Raw genomic sequence first — 21091 nt, 5'->3', positions numbered from 1 at the left:
CTAATGTAATGCCATTGTCCATATTGCTTCCTTTGCTGGCTGGATTCATTTTACCACCACATTATACACTGCTCGTAGCCACGATTACGACCACCCTGTGATCGAGCAGTGGTGCTCGTGCTTGCACACTATAAGAAAAAGTGACAGCCTATGCCCACTCCCACGGTCCCAGCCACGAGAGAGGCTGCTGCCTTTTCCTATAGTGTGCAAGCATGACCACCACTGCTGGATTGCAGGGTGGTCGTAACCATGGAAACGAGCAGTTTATAATGAAATGGAAAAATTAAGACAGCAAAGGAGGCAATATGGACAATCACAATACATTAGTAAGTGCCTTGTATTAACTTTCTCTACATGATAAATGCCATTTACTGAAGAGAGACAACCCCTTTAACCACCTCCGGACCGCCTAACGCAGATGTGCGGTCCGGAGGTGGCAGCGCTGCGCAGAGTCACGCATATACGCGTCATCTCGCGAGACGCGAGATGACGCGAGTATGCGCCCGCGCGTGCGCAGTTCGCGCCGGCATTTCGTTCAGAACCATTTCGTCAGCAACCTGCCAGCCAATGATCGCGGCTGGCAGGTTGCTGATTTTTAAAAAATCCAATCACAGTGCCAGATAGCAGATCATATTTGTAAATATGATCTGTTATATGGCTGCCTGCTACTCTGCTGGTTCTTTTCGTCGGTTGGATCCAGCAGAGGAGCAGGCTTCACAGTGAGTACACCAAACATCACACTTAGCCCCAGATCACCCCCTGAACCCCAATTAACCCTTTGATCACCCCTGTCAATCACAAGTGAAAAGAAAAAAGTGATCAGTGCAAACTGTCACTTTTTTTTTTTCACTGTTATTGACCGTTAGGTTTTAGGTATAGTTTAGGCCCCTTGGTTAGGTAGTTAGCGATCAGTTAGCGCCCAGCCCACCGCACCGCAGTCCGTTATTCGCTGATTAGCGTATCGCTAATCAGCATTTGTACTTTTATAGTATCTGGAAGTGATCAAAACTGATCACGGTCAGATCTATAATAGTACTAGTGTCACTTTAGTTCGCCCTCCACCCAAAACGCAGTGTTTGCCCTATCAGGCCTGATCGCTCGCCCACACGTGCGTTCGCCCACACCCGCCCCACCGCAGTGACAAAAAAAAATATTTTTTTTTTGATCGCTGCACATTCAATTTACACGCACTGCGGCGATAAAAAAATCTGTTTTGATATTTTTTATCAACCGCAGCGGCCTCCGGTACTTCGCTAGCCTCCCCTTTGTAAGACAGGCTTGCTTTTTTTTTCTTGGGTAGTCTCAGGGAATACCCCTAAATTGAGTTGCCCACATGTCTAACAGGGGGTATTCTTCTGAAGAGGCCTACAGGCTTCTGACCCAGTCGGATGAGGAGTGGGAACCCTCATCTGATGAATCCAGCGGGTCAGAATACGAACCTGTAGAAAGCAGTGGCTCTCTGACCCAAAGTTCGGACGAGGAGGCTGAGGTCCCTGATAGAACCAGGCGTACCCGGCCCCGTGTCGCTAGACCGCAGGTTGCGCAGGATCCGCTTCAAGAGCAGCAGAGTGGGGCTGGTGCTGTCGGATTACATGGTGAGGCATACACCAGCAGCGCAGCCCTCCCTGGACCTAGTACCAGCACTGCCGTACAACCTGGTGAAGTAGCGAGCACCAGAAGGGCAGTTGAAGCTGGTACGGTGGCACGTGCAGTAGTGACCCCGTCGCAGCCACCGCAAAGACGTGCCCGTAGAGCCCCTAGAATCCCAGAGGTGCTGGCAAACCCTGATTGGCAGTCCCCAACTTCAGCCGCACCTGTAGTTTTCCCTTTCACCGCCCAGTCTGGAGTTCGGGTTGAGACAGCTCAGATCGGTTCGGCCCTGGGATTTTTTGAGCTGTTCTTGACTGCGGAGCTTTTAGACTTAGTTGTGGCAGAAACAAATCGGTATGCCACACAATTTATAACCGCTAACCCGGGAAGCTATTATGCCCAGCCTTTCCGGTGGAAACCAGTCCAAGTTTCCGAAATTAAAACTTTTCTGGGCCTCCTCCTCAACATGGGTCTAACTAAAAAGCATGAATTGCGGTCATATTGGTCCACGAACCCGATTCATCACATGCCCATGTTCTCTGCTGCTATGTCCAGGACACGATTTGAGGTCATCCTGCGTTTCCTGCACTTTAGTGACAACACCGCCTCCCGTCCCAGGGGCCACCCTGCTTTTGACCGGCTCCACAAAATTCGGCCCCTCATAGACCATTTCAACCTGAAATTTGCAGATATTTATACCCCAGAGCAAAACATCTGCATAGACGAGTCCCTAATACATTTTACTGGGCGCCTTGGCTTCAAACAATACATCCCAAGCAAGAGCGCCCGGTATGGGGTCAAATTGTATAAGCTCTGTGAAAGGGCCACAGGCTATACCCACAAATTTCGTGTCTATGAGGGAAAAGATCAGACCCTGGAGCTGGTCGGTTGCCCTGACTACCTGGGGAGCAGTGGGAAGACAGTTTGGGACTTGGTGTCACCCTTATTTGGCAAGGGGTACCATCTTTATGTGGACAATTTTTACACAAGTGTGGCCCTCTTTAGGCATTTGTTTCTAGAACGGATTGGCGCCTGTGGTACCGCGCGAACTAGTCGCGCGGGCTTCCCCCAACGGCTCGTTAGCACCCGTCTTGCAAGGGGGCAGAGGGCCGCACTGTGTAACGAAGAACTGCTCGCGGTGAAATGGAGAGACAAGCGTGACGTTTACATGCTCTCCTCCATTCACGCAGACACGACAATACAAATTGAGCGAGCAACCCGTGTCATTGAAAAGCCCCTCTCAGTCCACGACTATAACCTCCACATGGGAGGGGTGGACTTCAATGACCAGATGTTGTCTCCGTATTTAGTTTCCCGACGCACCAGACGCTGGTATAAGAAGGTGTCTGTATATTTAATTCAATTGGCTCTGTACAATAGTTTTGTTCTCTACAGTAAGGCTGGGAGAACTGGATCCTTCCTCAAATTTCAGGAAGAGATCATCGAGAACCTCCTGTACCCAGGAGGTTCCGTGGCCCCATCCACCAGTGTAGTTAGCCGTCTACACGAGCGACATTTCCCCAATGTCGTTCCTGGTACCTCAACCCAACCGTCACCCCGAAAAAGATGTTGTGTCTGTAGCAGGAGTGGAATAAGGCGTGACACCCGCTATTTCTGTCCTGACTGTCCTGACCACCCTGCCCTATGCTTTGGAGAGTGTTTCCGGAAGTACCACTCACAGGTACACTATTAGCATAGGGATCATCTCACCAGGATAGGCACACAGGGCTATTAGGGCCCATTCACTCACTGCTGCTGCAAACGTCTCCTTTCACATGGGACAAAGTGCATAACGCACTTCGCCACATCTTTGGGCGATTTGCGCTTTGCACATTGACCCATGGGGAAGGAGAGGTTTGTTCTATAAAGGTAAAAATAAAAAAATAAAAATAAAAAAAACACACCAGTAAGCAAACACGTTAATGTTCAGTTCAAAAAGTTAAAGTTACATGTTCTGTTGCAAAGTTAATAAAATTATTGCGTTGCGGCCTGGTCTTTTTTTTTTTTTTTTTTTGTCTTTTTACCTTCCAGGTGGACCAACCGATCGACCAGCTGCAGCACCGATGTGCATTCTGACAGAAGCATTGCGCTGCTGTCAGATTACACGCAAGTCGGTGTATGAGGCGCTGCAAGACGGGATTTTCTCCTCTGCAGTGACAGATACGTTTGCCGAGGCATACGAGCTGAGGAGGAGGCGGCGTTCCTATGCTTTGGCAAACACTTTGTGTGTGTATATATATATATATATATATATATATATATATATATATATAAAAATAAAAATAAAAAATCCCGGCAATGATTTATTCATCCACATCGATTGATGCGAATGGAGAAATCTGGTTTGCCACGGCATACGAGCTAAGTGGGTATGGATGTAGGGCGGAGCTCCTATGTCCTGGCAGACGCCTTTCCCCTCCATTTTTTTTTTTTGGCAGAGATTTTTTCATCCACATTGATCAATGCGAATGAAGAAATCTGTGCCGTTCATTTTTTTCTTTCAGCCCAGAGGCTGAACGGAAAAAAAAAATCTCATTACCCGTATGCTCAATATAAGGAGAATAGCAGAAACTCCTAATGCTGGCCATACATGTAATGATTGCGGAGACCCTCAAATGCCAGGGCAGTACAAACACCCCACAACTGACCCCATTTTGGAAAGAAGACACCCCAAGGTATTTGCTGAGGGGCATATTGAGTCCATGAAAGATTGAAATTTTTGTCCTAAGTTAGCGGAAAGTGAGACTTTGTGAGAAAAAACAAAAAAAAAAAAAACAATTTCCGCTAACTTGCGGAAAAAAAAATAAAAAATTCTATGAACTTGCCAGGCCCCTCATTGGATACCTTGGGGTGTCTTCTTTCCAAAGTGGGGTCACATGTGGGGTATTTATACTGCCCTGGCTTTTTAGGGGCCCTAAAGCGTGAGAAGAAGTCTGGGATCCAAATGTCTAAAAATGCCCTCCTAAAAGGAATTTGGGCACCTTTGCGCATCTAGGCTGCAAAAAAGTGTGACACATCTGGTATCGCCGTACTCAGGAGAAGTTGGGGAATGTGTTTTGGGGTGTCATTTTACATATACCCATGCTGGGTGAGATAAATATCTTGGTCAAATGCCAACTTTGTATAAAAAAATGGGAAAAGTTGTCTTTTGCCAAGATATTTCTCTCACCCAGCATGGGTATATGTAAAATGTCACCCCAAAACACATTCCCCAACTTCTCCTGAGTACGGCGATACCAGATGTGTCACACTTTTTTGCTGCCAAGGTGGGCAAAGGGGCACATATTCCAAAGTGCACCTTTCGGATTTTGCAGGCCATTTTTTTTACACATTTTGATTGCAAAGTACTTCTCACACATTTGGGCCCCTAAATTGCCAGGGCAGTATAACTACCCCACAAGTGACCCCATTTTGGAAAGAAGACACCCCAAGGTATTCCGTGAGGGGCATGGCGAGTTCCTAGAATTTTTTATTTTTTGTCGCAAGTTAGTGGAATATGAGACTTTGTAAGGAAAAAAGAGAAAAAAAAGAAAAAGGAGATTTTTGTATAACTTACCAGTTAAATCTCTTTCTCGCTCTTCCTTGGGGGACACAGACCTTGGGTATAGCTCAGCTCCCTAGGAGGCGTGACACTAAGTAAAACTGTTAAGCCCCTCCTCCATCAGCTATACCCTCAGCCTGGAGATAGAGGCTACCAGTTGCGTGTCCAAGTAGTGAAAGGATAACAACCAATAACGGAAACAACCAGCCAGCAACCCAACGGGGCGCCAGACCATAACCCTGTAACCAAACACAGAAGGGTGGGTGCTGTGTCCCCCAAGGAAGAGCGAGAAAAAGATTTAACTGGTAAGTTATACAAAAATCTCCTTTTCTCGCCCATTTTCCTTGGGGGACACAGACCTTGGGACGTTCAAGAGCAGTCCAAGAAGGGAGGGACCACAAACCCAAGGCGGAACACCACCAGAGCATCAGGAAACCGCTGCCTGCAAAACCAGGCGGCCCAAAGCAGCATCCGCTGATGCATGCGTATGCACCCTATAGAACTTTGTGAAAGTGTGCAGAGAGGACCAAGTGGCTGCTTTGCACAACTGTTCAGCCGAGGCCCGATGCCTCTGCGCCCAGGAAGCTCCGACTGCTCTGGTGGAATGAGCAGTGACGCCGAAAGGCGGAGGTCTGCCCTTGGCTCGATAAGACTCAGACACCGCCAGTTTAATGAAACGGGCAATAGCCACCTTGGAGACCGCCAACCCTCTGCGCGAACCCTCCGGAACCACAAACAGGGAGTCCGTGCGCCGAAAGGACCCGGTGACCTCCAAGTAAATCCTCAACGCCCTGACCACATCCAGACGGTGCAGTTCCCGTTCTCTGGGGTGGGAAGGAGAGGGACAGAGCGACGGAAGGACGATGTCCTCATTGATGTGAAAGGCGGAGACCACCTTTGGCAGGAAAGTCGGGACAGGCCGAAGCACAACCTTATCCTGGTGGAAGATCAGGAAAGGTTCGGAGCAAGAAAGAGCCGCTAACTCCGACACCCGTCGGAGAGACGTGACGGCCACAAGAAAGATGACCTTGCAGGACAGAAGGCGAAGGGAGACCTCCCGTAAAGGCTCGAAGGGGGCTGATTGGAGCGCCGAGAGCACCACATTCAGGTCCCAGGAAGGAACTGGAGGGCGGTACGGCGGAACAGAGTGAGCCACCCCTTGTAAGAAGGTCTTAATTGGCCCTAGAGGGGCCAGGGGACGCTGGAGAAGAATAGACAGCGCCGAAATCTGACCCTTCAGAGAACTGAGGCACAGCCCCAGGTCCAGACCCGACTGGAGGAAGGACAGGATTGTGGGAAGAGAAAACCGGAGAGGTGGGATGCTCCGGGACTCACAGAACCCCAGATAGGACCTCCAAACCCGATAGTAGATCCTAGAGGATACGGGCTTACGAGCCCGGATCATGGTGCGGACTACGTCCGCGGAGAAACCCCGTCGCGTTAAGACGGCGGTCTCAATAGCCACGCCGTCAAACGTAGCGAGCCTAAATGCTCGTGGAAGATCGGTCCCTGAGAGAGAAGGTCTTCCCTGGAGGGCAGTGGCCACGGTGCGTCTGCCAACAGCAACATTAGGTCGGCGTACCAAGACCGGCGGGGCCAATCCGGGGCGATTAGAATCGCGGGGACGCCCTCTGCCGCGATCCTCCGAAGAACCCGTGGCAGGAGGGGAAAAGGAGGAAAGACGTACAGAAGGGAGAATTCGCGCCACGGAAGGACGAGCGCGTCGGCGCCGTATGCCTTCGGGTCCCGTGCCCTGGCCAGGTACTTGTGGTTGAATTTGGAGGCCATGAGGTCCACGTCGGGGCGACCCCAGCGAAGACAAAGGGCTTCGAACACCTCTGGGTGCAGGGACCATTCTCCCGGGTCGATGGTGGACTGGCTGAGGAAATCCGCCGCCCAGTTGTCCACCCCCGGGATGTAAATCGCAGATAAGGCCGGCACGTGCGTCTCCGCCCAGAGGAGAATGAGGGTCACCTCTTGCATCGCTGCAGCGCTGCGAGTGCCTCCCTGATGGTTTATGTATGCCACAGCCGTGGCATTGTCCGATTGGATCCGAACAGGGTGGCCCCTCAGCAGATGGGTCCAGTGTCTGAGGGACAGAAGAATCGCCCTCAGTTCCAGAATATTGATTGGAAGTCTGGACTCCGATAGAGACCAAACGCCCTGGACGGACCGGGGAGGGAAACCCCCCCCCCCCACCCCCGTAAGCTGGCATCTGTGGTACTCACCAGCCAGTTCAGTGGAAGGAAGGACTTCCCCCTTAGAGGGATATGCAACCACCAGCCGAGGGAAGCCCGAGCCAGGGGAGGCAGAAGAAAGGTCCTGTCCAGACTCCTCGGTGATTTGTCCCAGGCCGACAGAATTGCCCTCTGAAAGGTGCGGGATCGGAATTGTGCGAACGGCACCGCTTCGAAACAGGCAACCATCTTTCCCAACAACCGCATGCTGGATCTGAGGGAAGGGCGGTGATGACGGAGGAGACTGCGAACCGACCCGCGAAGGGCCAGACGCTTGTCCGACGGAAGGCGGACCTCCGCCAACTCTGTATCCAGGAGCATCCCCAGGAAGATCAGCCGTCTGGAGGGGGTAAGGGAAGATTTGGGGTGGTTGATAATCCAACCGAACCGCGTCAGGGTCTCCAGAGTGAGTTCCACACTGCGGGATGTCTGAGAGAAGGAGGGTGCCTTGACCAGGATGTCGTCCAAGTATGGGAGAAGAAAAACACTTCTTGAACGTAGAAGGGCCAAGACAGGGGCCAGGACCTTGGTGAACACTCGAGGAGCCGTCGCCAGACCAAAGGGAAGGGCGACGAATTGGAAGTGATCGTCCCCCACCGCGAATCGCAGGAAGCGGTGATGACATGGAGCAACCGGAACGTGGAGGTATGCATCCTGAATGTCGATTGAGGCCATGAAATCCCCTCTTTCCAGGGAGGCCACTGCGGACCTGAGAGACTCCATCCGGAATCTCTGCAGTCGGAGAAAACGGTTCAGGCGTTTTAGGTCCAAGATCGGACGCACTGAGCCTTCCTTCTTGGGAACCACAGGAGGTTCGAGTAGAACCCCCTGAACCTTTCCGTCGGAGGCACGGGGGCGACGACACCCTTGTCCATTAGAGAGTGAATGGCCGCGAAGAAGGCGGCCACTCGTACGGGATCTCGCGGAGGACGGGATCTGAAGAAACGGTCTGGCGGAATGGACGCAAATTCGATTTTGTATCCGCAAGATACAATCTCGAGCGCCCATGCGTCTGAGATGTGGGCCCGCCATACGTTCCTGAATAGGAGAAGGCGGCCCCCCACCCGGGTGGGTGGGGGCGCACCTTCAGGCAGAGGGCTGCTGGCCTGTGGGAGCCCGTGCAGGCTGGGACTTGCGCCAGGTAGGTTGCGTCCGAAAAAACGGCTTCTTGCGTCTATCCTGGGCTGGGCCAGAGGAAGAAGAACTGGCCGCGGGTCTAGACCCGGTGGGCTTGCGAAAGGACCGAAAACGGGACGAACCAGCGCGACCACAGGGGGCGCCCATTGGCCTGGACTGGGGGAGGTGAGTACTCTTCCCACCCGTGGCCTCTGATATAAGTTCGTCCAGACGGGTTCCGAACAGGCGGGAACCCGTGAATGGTAGGCCGGCCAAAGAGCGTTTGGAAGCGGCGTCCGCCGCCCAAACCTTCAGCCAGAGTTCCCTCCTGACAGAAACTGCCAGGGCAGAGGAACGGGCAATGAGGGCACCCGCATCAAGGGAGGCCTCACAGACGAATTTTCCGGCCTGAACAATTAGTTGGGCTAAGGAACGGAGGTCCTGAACAGGGACGTCCGACCCTAACTCCCGTTCCAGTTGCAAACCCCATTCAGAGACCGCTTTGCCAACCCAGGCGGAGGCAAAGACCGGTTTAAGGGCCGAACCAGAGGCAGTAAATATGGCCTTGGAGAGGGATTCCGTACGACGGTCCTCAACAGACTGGAGGGAAGATCCGTCCTGTACAGGAATAGTAGTGCTTTTGGACAGGCGAGCCACGGGAGGATCAACCTTAGGCGGGGATGTCCACGTGGTCACAGAATCCGCTGGAAAGGGATAACAAATGTCCAGCTTTTTGGGTGTAATAAAGCGGACGTTAGGCCGAGTCCAAGCCTTGGATACCACAGAAGAAAAATCAGCGTGTATGGGAAAAACCTTGGAGGCCTGTTTGGGGCAGAGAAAGGACACGCCGGCCTGTTCAGAGCTGGGGGGGTCATCGTGTAGCTGAAAGGTATCACGGATGCTAGTGACAAGATGCCCCACCGCAGACGCCAATTTGGACGGAAGCTCTGAGTCCATGTCCACGTCCGAATCCGCCAGTTCTCCCTCAGAAAGCGTATCCCTTTGAGAGGATAGACTTGACTGAGCTCGCACGCATGGCGGAGAGAGTGAAGCATCTGGAGAAGATGTGCGCTCAACCCTTGAACGTTTCTGAGTATGCCGGGCCCTGGAAGATGGGGAGGCAGGGAACCAGTGGGGGCGGCAGAAACGGTAGTCCCAGCGGGTGCGACAGGGATTGTGGCAGCCTGCGGGAGAGGCGGTCTATCCACGAGACGGCCCACTACGTGTGTAAGGCTTTCCACCGCCTGAGACAGAGACCTAGCCCAGTCAGGGGGTTCAGAGGCACCGGGGGGCGCAGCGGGAAGCGGGCCCTGGCACCGGGGCCTGACATGCAAGGCAATGCGGCTCAGATTGCCCACGCGGAAAAAGTTCCTTACAGGCGGTACAGGCATGGTACCAGGGTTTGGGGGCACCTGTGGGATCTGACATGCTGAAGTGTGGTTGTACTCTAATATAGAGACCACAAAGGGTTATAGCAGCTATGACCAGGAGGGTTAGGAGAGGGTTAACTGTCCTACCAGTGCCTCAGAAGAACGTCAGGAGATGGCCCAGATCAGCAGCAGCAGAGAAGCAGTGAACAGCAGAGAGCAGCAGAGAGCGCCCACAGAAGCCGAGCGATGTACACAGGAGGTTAGAGTCCCCCACCGTGTCCCAGCTTCCTGTCAGGAGTGAGGAAGCGCGGGAAACCTCAGCAGAAAGCGCGGGGAACAAGCTCCGCCCCCTCCAGCGCTTGAAATGTCTCCTGTGAAGGAGAACGTAGCTCCGCCCCCTGATGGAGGAGGGGCTTAACAGTTTTACTTAGTGTCACGCCTCCTAGGGAGCTGAGCTATACCCAAGGTCTGTGTCCCCCAAGGAAAATGGGCGAGAAATCATCATTTTCCGCTAACTTGTGACAAAAAAAAATAAATTCTAGGAACTCGCCGTGCCCCTCACGGAATACCTTGGGGGGGGGTCTTCTTTCCAAAATGGGGTCACTTGTGGCGTAGTTATACTGCCCTGGCAATTTAGGGGCCCAAATGTGTGAGAAGTACCTTGCAATCAAAATGTGTAAAAAATGGCCTGCGAAACCCGAAAGGTGCACTTTGGAATATGTGCCCCTTTGCCCACCTTGGCAGCAAAAAAGTGTGACACATCTGGTATCGCCGTACTCAGGAGAAGTTGGGGAATGTGTTTTGGGGTGTCATTTTACATATACCCATGCTGGGTGAGAAAAATATCTTGGTCAAATGCCAACTTTGTATAAAAAAATGGGAAAAGTTGTCTTTTGCCAAGATATTTTTCTCACCCAGCATGGGTATATGTAAAATGACACCCCAAAACACATTCCCCAACTTCTCCTGAGTACGGCGATACCACATGTGTCACACTTTTTTGATGCCAAGGTGGGCAAAGGGACCCATATTCCAAAGTGCACCTTTTGGATTTCACCGGCCACTTTTTACACATTTTGATTGCAAAGTACTTCTCACACATTTGGGCCCCTAAATTGCCAGGGCAGTATAACTACGCCACAAGTGACCCCATTTTGGAAAGAAGACACCCCAAGGTATTCTGTGAGGGGCATGGCGAGTTCCTAGAATTTTTTATTTTTTGTCGCAAGTTAGTGGAATATGAGACTTTGTAAGAAAAAAAAAAAAGAAAAAAATCATCATCATTTTCCGCTAACTTGTGACAAAAAATAAAAAGTTCTATGAACTCACTATGCCCATCAGCGAATACCTTAGGGTGTCTACTTTCCGAAATGGGGTCATTTGTGGGGTTTTTCTACTGTCTGGGCATTGTAGAACCTCAGGAAACATGACAGGTGCTCAGAAAGTCAGAGCTGCTTCAAAAAGCGGAAATTCACATTTTTGTACCATAGTTTGTAAACGCTATAACTTTTACCCAAACCATTTTTTTTTTGCCCAAACATTTTTTTTTAATCAGACATGTAGAACAATAAATTTGGCGAAAAATTTATATATGGATGTCGTTTTTTTTGCAAAATTTTACAGCTGAAAGTGAAAAATGTCATTTTTTTGCAAAAAAATCGTTACATTTTGATTAATAACAAAAAAAGTAAAAATGTCAGCAGCAATGAAATACCACCAAATGAAAGCTCCATTAGTGAGAAGAAAAGGAGGCAAAATTCATTTGGGTGGTAAGTTGCATGACCGAGCGATAAACGGTGAAAGGAGTGTAGTGCCGAAGTGTAAAAAGTGCTCTGGTCATGAAGGGGGTTTCACCTAGCGGGGCTGAAGTGGTTAAAGGAGGTCCTTTCACCCCTCCTGACATGCCTGTTTTAATAGCTTCATGCATTCCCTGTGTAATAACAATTCTGGAGCATCTATTCTTATTACTCTATGATGTGCCGTCCAGCTATTATTTCTACTAAAAGTTATGAATGTATTGCTAGCAGTCTGCAGTAAGGCTACAGAGGGGAGGTAACCGGTTGGGGGTGTATAGTTGCTAGCAATCATTCATAACTTCTAGTAGAAATAATAAAGGAACGGCACAACATAGAGCCATAAGAATAGATGCTCTGGAATAGTTATTATATGGGGAATGCATGAAGCTATTAAAACAGACATGTCAGGAGCGGTGACAGGTCCTCTTTAAGCTTTTGTTATGCACATTTTAGCCATTGCTGTCCGAGATCTGTGGGAGGCAGACCCAGAACACTGATGGTACCCGGGTTTTAGATTTTCAGAGCCTCCTAAGTGCCAAAAACAAAGTTTTAAAGACATGCATATTACCTATCGCAAGTGCCCAGTGCTCCTCGCCTTATTGCGTCTGACTCCTCCCCTCTGTATTGTCCGGCCAGCCCTGTATCCTTGCGGTGTCATTCTCGTCTCCATTCATAATCCAGCGCCTGTGCGCTTCATCGCCGGGTCCGGGCATGCGCAATACATTGCCTACTGTGGGCAGAGGCATAGTGATAAGCAGTGCGCATGCGCCAGTTAAGAAACGGGCCCGACGGTAAGCTTTCAAACACATCCATAGACCCTTATTCACCCGACGGAGGACAGAAACGTTCTCTTCGGGCCTGGCGTGCCTCACCAGATCTTTTTTTTTTTTTTTCCCCTTTATAGAAAGTTGTACACCGCTCTTTCCTATAAAAGTACGCCTCCGCACAAAGGTGTACACCAAGTTGCACATGTTTTTTGGGCTTGTAGGCGAGATAGGACCCTGTGTGATTTATAGTGGAGTACATCTAGCCTTTACGTTCTGCGATTCAAATTTCCCCATTGTATGCACTACACAACATAAAGGGAATATGAAATGTGAACAGAGCCTAATCGTAACATATTATGGATCTTCAAGGAGTTTGTAATTGAATGTAATAAAAAAAATTGGATAGCCACTGATCTATTCACTAAAAATCTGTGTAGCGCCACCTGCTGTTTGTTCTTTTCCTTATTTTTTGTCCTTCTCACTGAGCTGGTCGAATGCAGTTTAAAGGATAAGTGTCATATTTTTTTATTTGCTAGTTTATTAGAGCTAGGCATGTATACCAGAGTTAGGTTCCATTCACACGTCCGTAAGTGTTTTGCGGATCCGCAAAACACGGACACCGGCAATGTGTGATCCGCAATTTGCCCAGAGAACCCCTTTAAAACTTTCCAGGAACCCCATCAACAGGAAATACGAACGCAATAAAAAGGATTCCCATGTGGCTCGGATACAGTTCACACTTATGGCTTCTCATTCAGACAGGCTCATATTAATGGTAAACCGTCAGTGCTTTTAATTACATTTACTAAATCAACAAAAAAACTAAATACTCACCGCTAACACGGAACGATTCTGCACTGAAACCGTCTGAATGGGACAGAGAGTTTTCCAAATTGTGAAGGGAGAACTTAACCAAAAAAAGAAACAGAAAAAAATCCTCATGACACTACTAAATACAAGCTTTCCTTTTTTTACTCTTAATAAAAAAAATAAAAAAAACACAACACACAAACACCTTAACCCTTTCAGAACATGGCTGATTTTTTCCTTCCCTGCCTTCCAAGAGCCATATATATTTTTTTTTCCGTTTACATTGCCACATAAGGGCTTGTTTTTTGCAGGACAAGTTGTAATTTTTAATGGCATTCTCATTTTACCATAGCTTGCATAGGAAAACGGAGGAAAAAAAAATTTCTTTGAGAAGTGCATTTGGAAAAAAATGGCAAATACAAGGTTATTTGGGTTTTGTTTTTACGACACTCACTGTGTGCTAAAGACATGACGTATCATTATGGCGATACCAGGTTTTATTATGGTTAAAGGGGTTGTCCCACAAAAAATATTGTACAGTTTTCAAACCAGCACCCGAATCCGAATACTTTTGTAATTCCATGTAATTAAAAATGTAGTAAAGCCGGTGAGTTATTCAATAAAATGTGTCTGTATAGCGCCACCTGCTGTTTGTTCTTTTTCTTATTTCTTTGACCGGCTCACTGAGATGGCCGCACATGCTCAGTTTCATCCTTCATCTGCCTCCTGAACTGTGATAGGGGGTCCTCTGACTTGCCTCAAACTGCTATAGCGGTGTGTGGGATCCTGAGAGGCCACCTGAGAAGCTATGCACGAGGCAGTTAACCATGAAAGCCCTGGAAACTTTCCCAAGGCCCCTAGGCTTTCATGGCAACCTAATGAAGCATGCAATTTCATTGTGTGGGCTCCAATTGGAAGGCAGGGGTAGACCCTTCCCCCTCCCTAACCCTACAGATGCCAATATCGCTATTGACTAGAGCATTTTAGGGGGTTAAATGACTGGGATTTGTATCATTGTTGATCCCAATCATTGCGGCTGGGTGTCTGCTTTATTACACAGCCGGCACCCACCATGTATAGAGCAGACTCAGTGTGCGAGCCCCCTCCATACACTTTACACTGCAACATGACATAACTGTACACCGTGGTGGGTGTAAGGGTTAAAGGGGTTGTTTCACTTCAGATAATGGCATTTATCATGTAGAGGAAGTTATTACAAGGCACTTACTAATGTATTGCGATTGTCCATATTGCCTTCTTTGCTGGTTTGTTTCATTTTTCCATCACATTATACGCTGCTCATTTCCACGGTTACGACCACCCTGGAATCCATCAGTGGTGGTCGTGCTTGCACACTAAAGAAAAAAGCATCGGCCTCTTCGGTGACCAGGACCATGGGAACGAACATAGGCTGGCGCTTTTTCCTATAGTGTGCAAGCACGACCACCACTGCTGGATTGCAGGGTGGTCTGTAACCATGGAAACAAGCAGTGTATAATGTGAAAAATGAATCCAGCCAGCAAAGGAAGCAATATGGACAATCACAATACATTAGTAAGTGGCTTGTAGTAACTTTCTCTACATAATAAATGCTATTTGCTGAAGTGACACAACCCCTTTAATACCTCAACTACTTTTAGCTATCTGTACTCTATAGAAGTTCTACGTCTTTGGTTTTCTCCCACACTCCAGAGACATACTGATAGGGAACTTAGATTGTGAGCCCCACTGGGGACAGCCTGATGCTAATGTCTGTAAAGCGCTGCGGAATATAGTACCGCTATATAAGTGCATAAAAAAAACAGAAAACCAATTCCATGCTAGTTTGAAACCTGACAAACATTTTAAGACACCAGTAGCCGTGTCTTTTTTTCCCCAATACTAACAATAATATAACATTTGCAGCCTGAAAAAAATAAAAAAAATAAAATAAAAATCAAATAGGGCATAAAACCTACGTCTTTTAGCAACATAATCGATAAGAAAGCTCTGGCGCTATAAGCCGATTTATGTCCTCAATGAATGCTCAGTGGAACGCTATTCTACAGGGCAGCAGAATGGAGGTATGAAGGCTGAATGAGGAGGACATGTTAAAGGGAGTCTGTCATCAGCATTTCACGCTTGTAACCCTTCCCATAGCTTTCTAGCATGCTTACAGTTAATAAAAACGTTACCTTTAGCATCAATGCTGGACTTATAAAACCGTCAAAAACCATCTTTGTAACATATGCAAATGAGGGCTCGCAAGTGCCCAGGGGCGGCGCTACCCTCGTAGGTGCCCTGCTAGCTCAGCCTTTTCTTCGCTTCCCCCCGCCCCTTCCTACCCTCCGCCCGCCCATCCTTTCCCTCTGACCGCCTATCTACTAACTTGTTGTTTCGCTGAGATACCGCCCCTGTGCACTCAGTCCGTCGGCCGGCGCATGCGCACTGCGATGCCCATTCCTTGTACGGCATCACAGTAATTAATGCGCATGCGCCGGCCAATGGGCTAAGTGCGCAGGGGCGGTATCTCAGCGAAACAACAAGTTAGTAGATAGGCGGTCAGAGGGAAAGGATGGGCGGAGGGTAGGAAGGGGTGGGAGGAAGCGAAGAAAAGGCTAAGCTAGCAGGGCACCTACGAGGGTAATGCCGCCCCTGGGCACTTGCGAGCCCTCATTTGCATTGATGCTAAAGGTAATGTTTTTATTAACTGTAAGCATGCGAGGGAGCTATGGGAAGGGTTACAAACGTGAAATGCTGATGACAGACTCCCTTTAACTATACAATAGGGATGTATAGGTAAATTTTCAGTTTGGACTGGAGGGATGATTTAAAGATCTTCTGTCAGCAGAATCTTTTCTATTAAACAGGGTAGGGCTGACCTTGCTAATTAAAAGCAAAACGCTTGCTACATTCTGGAGAAAAAGTTTCTTGAATCCATATGCAAATGATCAGTTAAGTGCACCAAAGGAGGGTCCAGACCACTCTGTGGACCCCCATGTTTCCTCTACCAATCCCTGTGTCTTTCTTGATTGACAGGTTCTTACAGTTATCCTGCTTGGCCTGTCAATCAAGAAGGAGAATGAGGGACTTGCAGAGGAAGCAAAAGGTGTAAGGGTGCACAGAGTGGCCTGGGCCCGCTCCTCCGTTGCAGCGCTGTGCCCCGCTCTAGCATTGGTACATGGAGGAGGAGATGGCAGCTTTTCTCAGGGGGAGTCTGTGAGCTTTTTTTTGTCCCTGGATGTGACGCGGCCTGCTGCGACTGGACAGCTCATAGCTGGGGACAAGGAGACGCCCCCCCCTGAGAAAAGCTGCCATCTCCTCCTCCATGTACCGATGCTCGATGCGATTGATGAGGTCGGGGGGCACAGAGGGGCAATGGAGGAGCGGATGATCAAATAAAATACCGAGGTGACATCTCCTAATCATAAGCTCAGCCTGAGGTATTGATTAATTAAAGTATAAAGTGGTGAAATGTCCTCTATAGCTGCTCATTGCATATGGATTCAAAGTACTTTTTCTCCAAAATCGATAACAAATTATGGTTGTAATCGGCAATGTCAACCCTGCTAGTCATCATGTCCGGTTTAATAGAGTGGATCCTGCTGATAGAGGCTCCTTCAGGTTTTCTCTGCTCCGCAGACTGGTTAGCTTTTGCTTGTGTGAAGTTACATCTTCCATTAGCAGAGCTGAAGACATGACATACCTCAAAGCAGGACAGCAGGAGTTCAGACAGTCTGTCACTTTCTGGTAATTCCAAACTGATGGCTTCACTGAGCTCTTATAAGAGAAAAAGATAATTAGACTTATCTCAGGCTGAAAAAGGATGAGACAGCTCGCCTGCCTTACTATATACATCCCCCTGAACACGAAGCAGTCAAGCTATTTATGCATTTTCAGTAGGAATAACAAGAGTAATGGCATAAGGCAGAGCTCAGAGAAAAGTTGCTTCAGAGCTTATATTCCATAATGAATACATTTGGTGAGAGGTCCTAGAGACCTTACAGTAGGCAGCAAAGGAGTACACACAGAGTATGATTACAGACACTTTCAAGATTTTTTAACAGATGATCTTTTCTCATCAGTATCAATTTGATCAGTGGGGGTCCGGCACGTGGGACTCCAACTGATCAGCTGTTGGGAGAAGGCACCGGCAGCAGCACCGCCGCCTTCTCTCTGCTCGCCAAGCACAGCTCTGTACATTGTATAGTGGCCATGCTTAGTATTGCAGCTCATCCCCATTCACTTCAATAGGGCTGAGCTGGGCCTAGGCCGCGTGACAGCTGAATGTGACATCACTGGCCTAGAAAAGGCTGCATCGCTACTGTGAGCGCTGGGGTCTTCTCAAACAGCTGATCCTGAGGACCTAAACAGAGGATAAGTCATTAAGTCATCAGTTAAACATTTTCAGTAAACCCCTTAAGGGGTTCTTCAGGACTTTAAAGTTGATCACTAGGGTGCAGAAATGAGTGCTTTGTCCCCGGAACTGCTTACAGCGCTAAACACTGCAGCTCGCCCCATGTCCCCTCACTGTGCAGGAGTACAATTAAAAAAAGCAGCCAAACAAATTGCGACCACTGGGTCAGGGCATCTTAAAAACGACAGGTCTTGTGAGAGGTTCCAGGGGTGCAGTGGTTGGCACCTACCAAAATGGTCCAAGGAAAGACAACCTGTGAACCAGCAAAAGGAACATAGGAAGTAAGTTATTCACAAAGTCGCGCATGACTTCGTTGAATACCTTCGGTAGTTGATTTTTAAAGTGGAAAACTTCGGTTTCGAGGTACCGAACAGTCGGTTTCAAGTTTTAAAGTTGTTTTCCACTTTAAAAATAAACTACTGAAGTTATTCAACAGAGTCTCGAGCAACTTTGTTCATAACTTAATTTGGAATATTGGAGCCCATACATTCTAAGGGTCCATTCACACGTCCGAATGCGTTTTGCAGATCCGCAAAACACGGACACCGGCAATGTGCGAACCGCACATTGCTGGCACTCTCGTAGAAAATGCCTTTTCTTGTTCGCAATTGCGGACAAGAATAGGACATGTTCTATTTTTTTTGCGAAACGGAAGTACGGATCTGGAAGTAGGGATGCGAAAAGCACATTCCAGCCCCATTGAAAATGAATGGGCCCGCACCTGTTCCGCAAAATTGCGGAACGGATGCGGACCCTTTTTGCGGACGTGTGAATGGACCCTAATACTGTATAGAGACGGATCTCTGTACAGCATTATTCTGAAGTTTTGAACAAAGCGACTTCGGATGAAGCATCCAAGGATCCCTTTGCTCAACACTACTACAAAAGCAAAAATTGCTTAAAAAGTTAATGCTGGACACCTACAGAGGTTTTAAGGAGTTCAATCCCTCGAATGCTCACAGCTGTTTTCGCAGCACGAGGAGAACCTACACAATGTTGCGGGTCGGCAACCTTTTCAAATTCGACAGCTGACCAACGCATAGATCAGTACGGTAGCAGCTCTTGGTACCACAAGACAATTCGTCTGGTACACCACTGAAGATAATTTTCCGGGCACAACACTGCAGTGTACAGTCTCTGGCTCCCCTGTTCACGTAGATTCAATGCTGGAGAACAGAAGTGGCCACTGACCTATGTGTGATGAGCAGCTCACACTCCTGCCAATCACACATACAGCATCAGTTTGGGCCTTCACAGAGCATAGGCCTCTCACAAGATAGACTATATACGGTCAGAATGTTCTTCAGCATCAAGTCTACAAGATTTAAAAATTAAATAGATTGGCAGAGTGAATTTAATCTGAACAGGAACATAAATAAGAAGATGGAAGGCATCTGCCATATTGTTAAAACTTAGAACTGAGGCAACAACCCCAACCTGTGGCACTGTGGTAAATTGGAGGCAAGGTCCTACGATGTTTTTTGCCAACAGATCTTCTTAAGGATTTTCTTCTCTGCTGGGGGCTGGGAGAATTCTCTTTAAACGACAAGTTGTTTGGACTATTTTTGAGCTTCTTGGCTGGGCTTGGGCTTGTTGCTGCGGCATGTGGAGGAGTGGAGGACTTCTTTCTTGTGCTTGATCTAGTGGGGGTGACATTGGGAGTAGTCTCCATTTTGTCTCTACCTATAATAGATAATAGAAAAATTACTTAACCAGAAACGTGATCTGCCCTCAGACAACCTTACAGCTGTGATTCAATAGCAGTGGACGTATACCGGACATGTAAGACTACTTTCATACATGCGGTAAGGCTATCCTGCAGGCTATTTCAGCAAGCTTGGCTGAGTACGACCGGGCACCGCCAGACCACGATTTTTGTCGGGCTGAAACTCGCCGCTCAAGCCAGAAACTGGCCAAATCCCCGCCCAATCCCAATCAAGTCCATGGGCTCCAGCAGTGCACAGCCTGCAGGACAGCTTTACTGCCTCAGGTAAAAAGATGTTCACTTCCCTTACGGCGACATTACCGTGCCGACCCTGCATGATGACTTGAAGTCACTGGGCATGAGAATTGGGGTGTTTTCCTTAATCAAGATGGCTGAGACGGCCCTTCACCGATCAAATGGATGAGGTATGTTTTTTTTTTTTTTACTGCCATTTCAGGAAAAATTGATTCAGTACCCCGAGGGCCCAAGAAATTTGGATTCGCAGAGAATCGAGACGGCACGGCTGGCTGCATGCGGCCAAGCCAGGTCCAGGCGACAGCTAACGGCCGCAAGATTTTACAGCAGCTGCGGCGGGTGGACGTGGCTAGGACACATGCGGCGAGATGTGCTGTGTTGCTGCACCTTAAAGGGGTTGTCCAGGTTCAGAGCTGAACCCGGACATAACCAGAATTTCACCCAGGCAGCCCTCTGACAAGAGCATCGGAGCAGTCCATGCTCCGATGATCTCCTTTGCCCTGCACTGAATCGCACAGGTCAAAGGCATTTTGGGGAGTTCTGGTGAAGAATCGGGCTCTCCTTCAGGCTGCCAGTCGGAGGTTTCAGCCCAGCAGTGAGCCCGGTGACGTCACCAGCACTGATGGGCGGAAGGATAGGGCCAGGGGATAACTATTAGATTGGTGGGGGCCCTACCGCTTGGACCTCCTGCTGCTCCATGAAATGAAGGGAGCGGCCAGTCAGGCATGTGTGCTGCTGCTCCTTTCATTTCTGTGGGTGAAATGAATGATGTTACCATACACATGCCCGACCGGCCGCTCCGTTCATTCCAGGGGGCTGCGGAGCTCCTGTTCTTGTCATGAGCGGGGGTCCCACCAATCTAACAGTAATCCCCTATACTGTGGATAGAGGATAACTTCAAGGGGTTATCCAATTTCACAAACAGCCCCCCATGTGCCGGGCCCCTCACAGGTAATATACTTACCCCGCTCCACTCCTGGTCCCCACAGAGAAGCGGCAGTATGGGGACCAGGAGTGGCGGGGTAAGTATATCACCTGTGAGGGGCCCAGCACATGGGGGGCTGTTTGTGAAATTGGATAACCCCTTTAATGTAACCAGAATACCCCTTTAAGACACTTTTGAACAACCAAAGCAGAGCTGTTAGAATTGGTTAACAGAGGTGTATGGCAGCAAATCTCATTCACAGGTTAGAATAAGCTGTTGGAAATTTATTTCCGGTGGAACATCTAAAGGGTTAAAGTTTCTGAACTCAGTTTTGAATAATTGGAGGGGTGTAGTTTGGGGGTGGTTTCTATCATGTAAGCCCCTCAAAGTTACTTCAGAACTGAATTGGCCCTTAAAAAAAAAAAAAGTCAGCTTTGGACTTTTTTTTAGAAAATTGACAAAATTGCTTCTAAAATTCTAAGGCTAGTTTCACACTTGCAGTAAAGCTATCTGGCAGAGTTCACCATATCCAGCCTAGCCGTATACCGAAGTTCACCACCAGACCCCATTTAAAATGGGATTT

General features: G+C 48.6%; 1 protein-coding gene across 1 annotated transcript in view; it reads right to left on the bottom strand.

Annotated features, from left to right (window-relative positions):
- Positions 1-21091, bottom strand: part of DSN1 (DSN1 component of MIS12 kinetochore complex) — a 51906-nt gene that overhangs the window by 28208 nt on the left and 2607 nt on the right. Inside the window, exons 2-4 of the mRNA XM_044282831.1 lie at positions 19061-19306; positions 16913-16986; positions 13252-13324 (exon numbers count right to left, since the gene is read on the bottom strand). Of these exons, the coding sequence (XP_044138766.1) occupies positions 13252-13324; positions 16913-16986; positions 19061-19295 (382 nt within the window). The 5' untranslated portion in view covers positions 19296-19306. The remainder of the gene's footprint in view (positions 1-13251; positions 13325-16912; positions 16987-19060; positions 19307-21091) is intronic.

Source organism: Bufo gargarizans, chromosome 2 (assembly GCF_014858855.1).
Source record: "Bufo gargarizans isolate SCDJY-AF-19 chromosome 2, ASM1485885v1, whole genome shotgun sequence".
Taxonomy (NCBI): domain Eukaryota; kingdom Metazoa; phylum Chordata; class Amphibia; order Anura; family Bufonidae; genus Bufo; species Bufo gargarizans.
The sequence above is the reverse complement of the archived record's forward strand: the minus strand, read 5'-3'. Positions and strand labels throughout refer to the sequence as shown.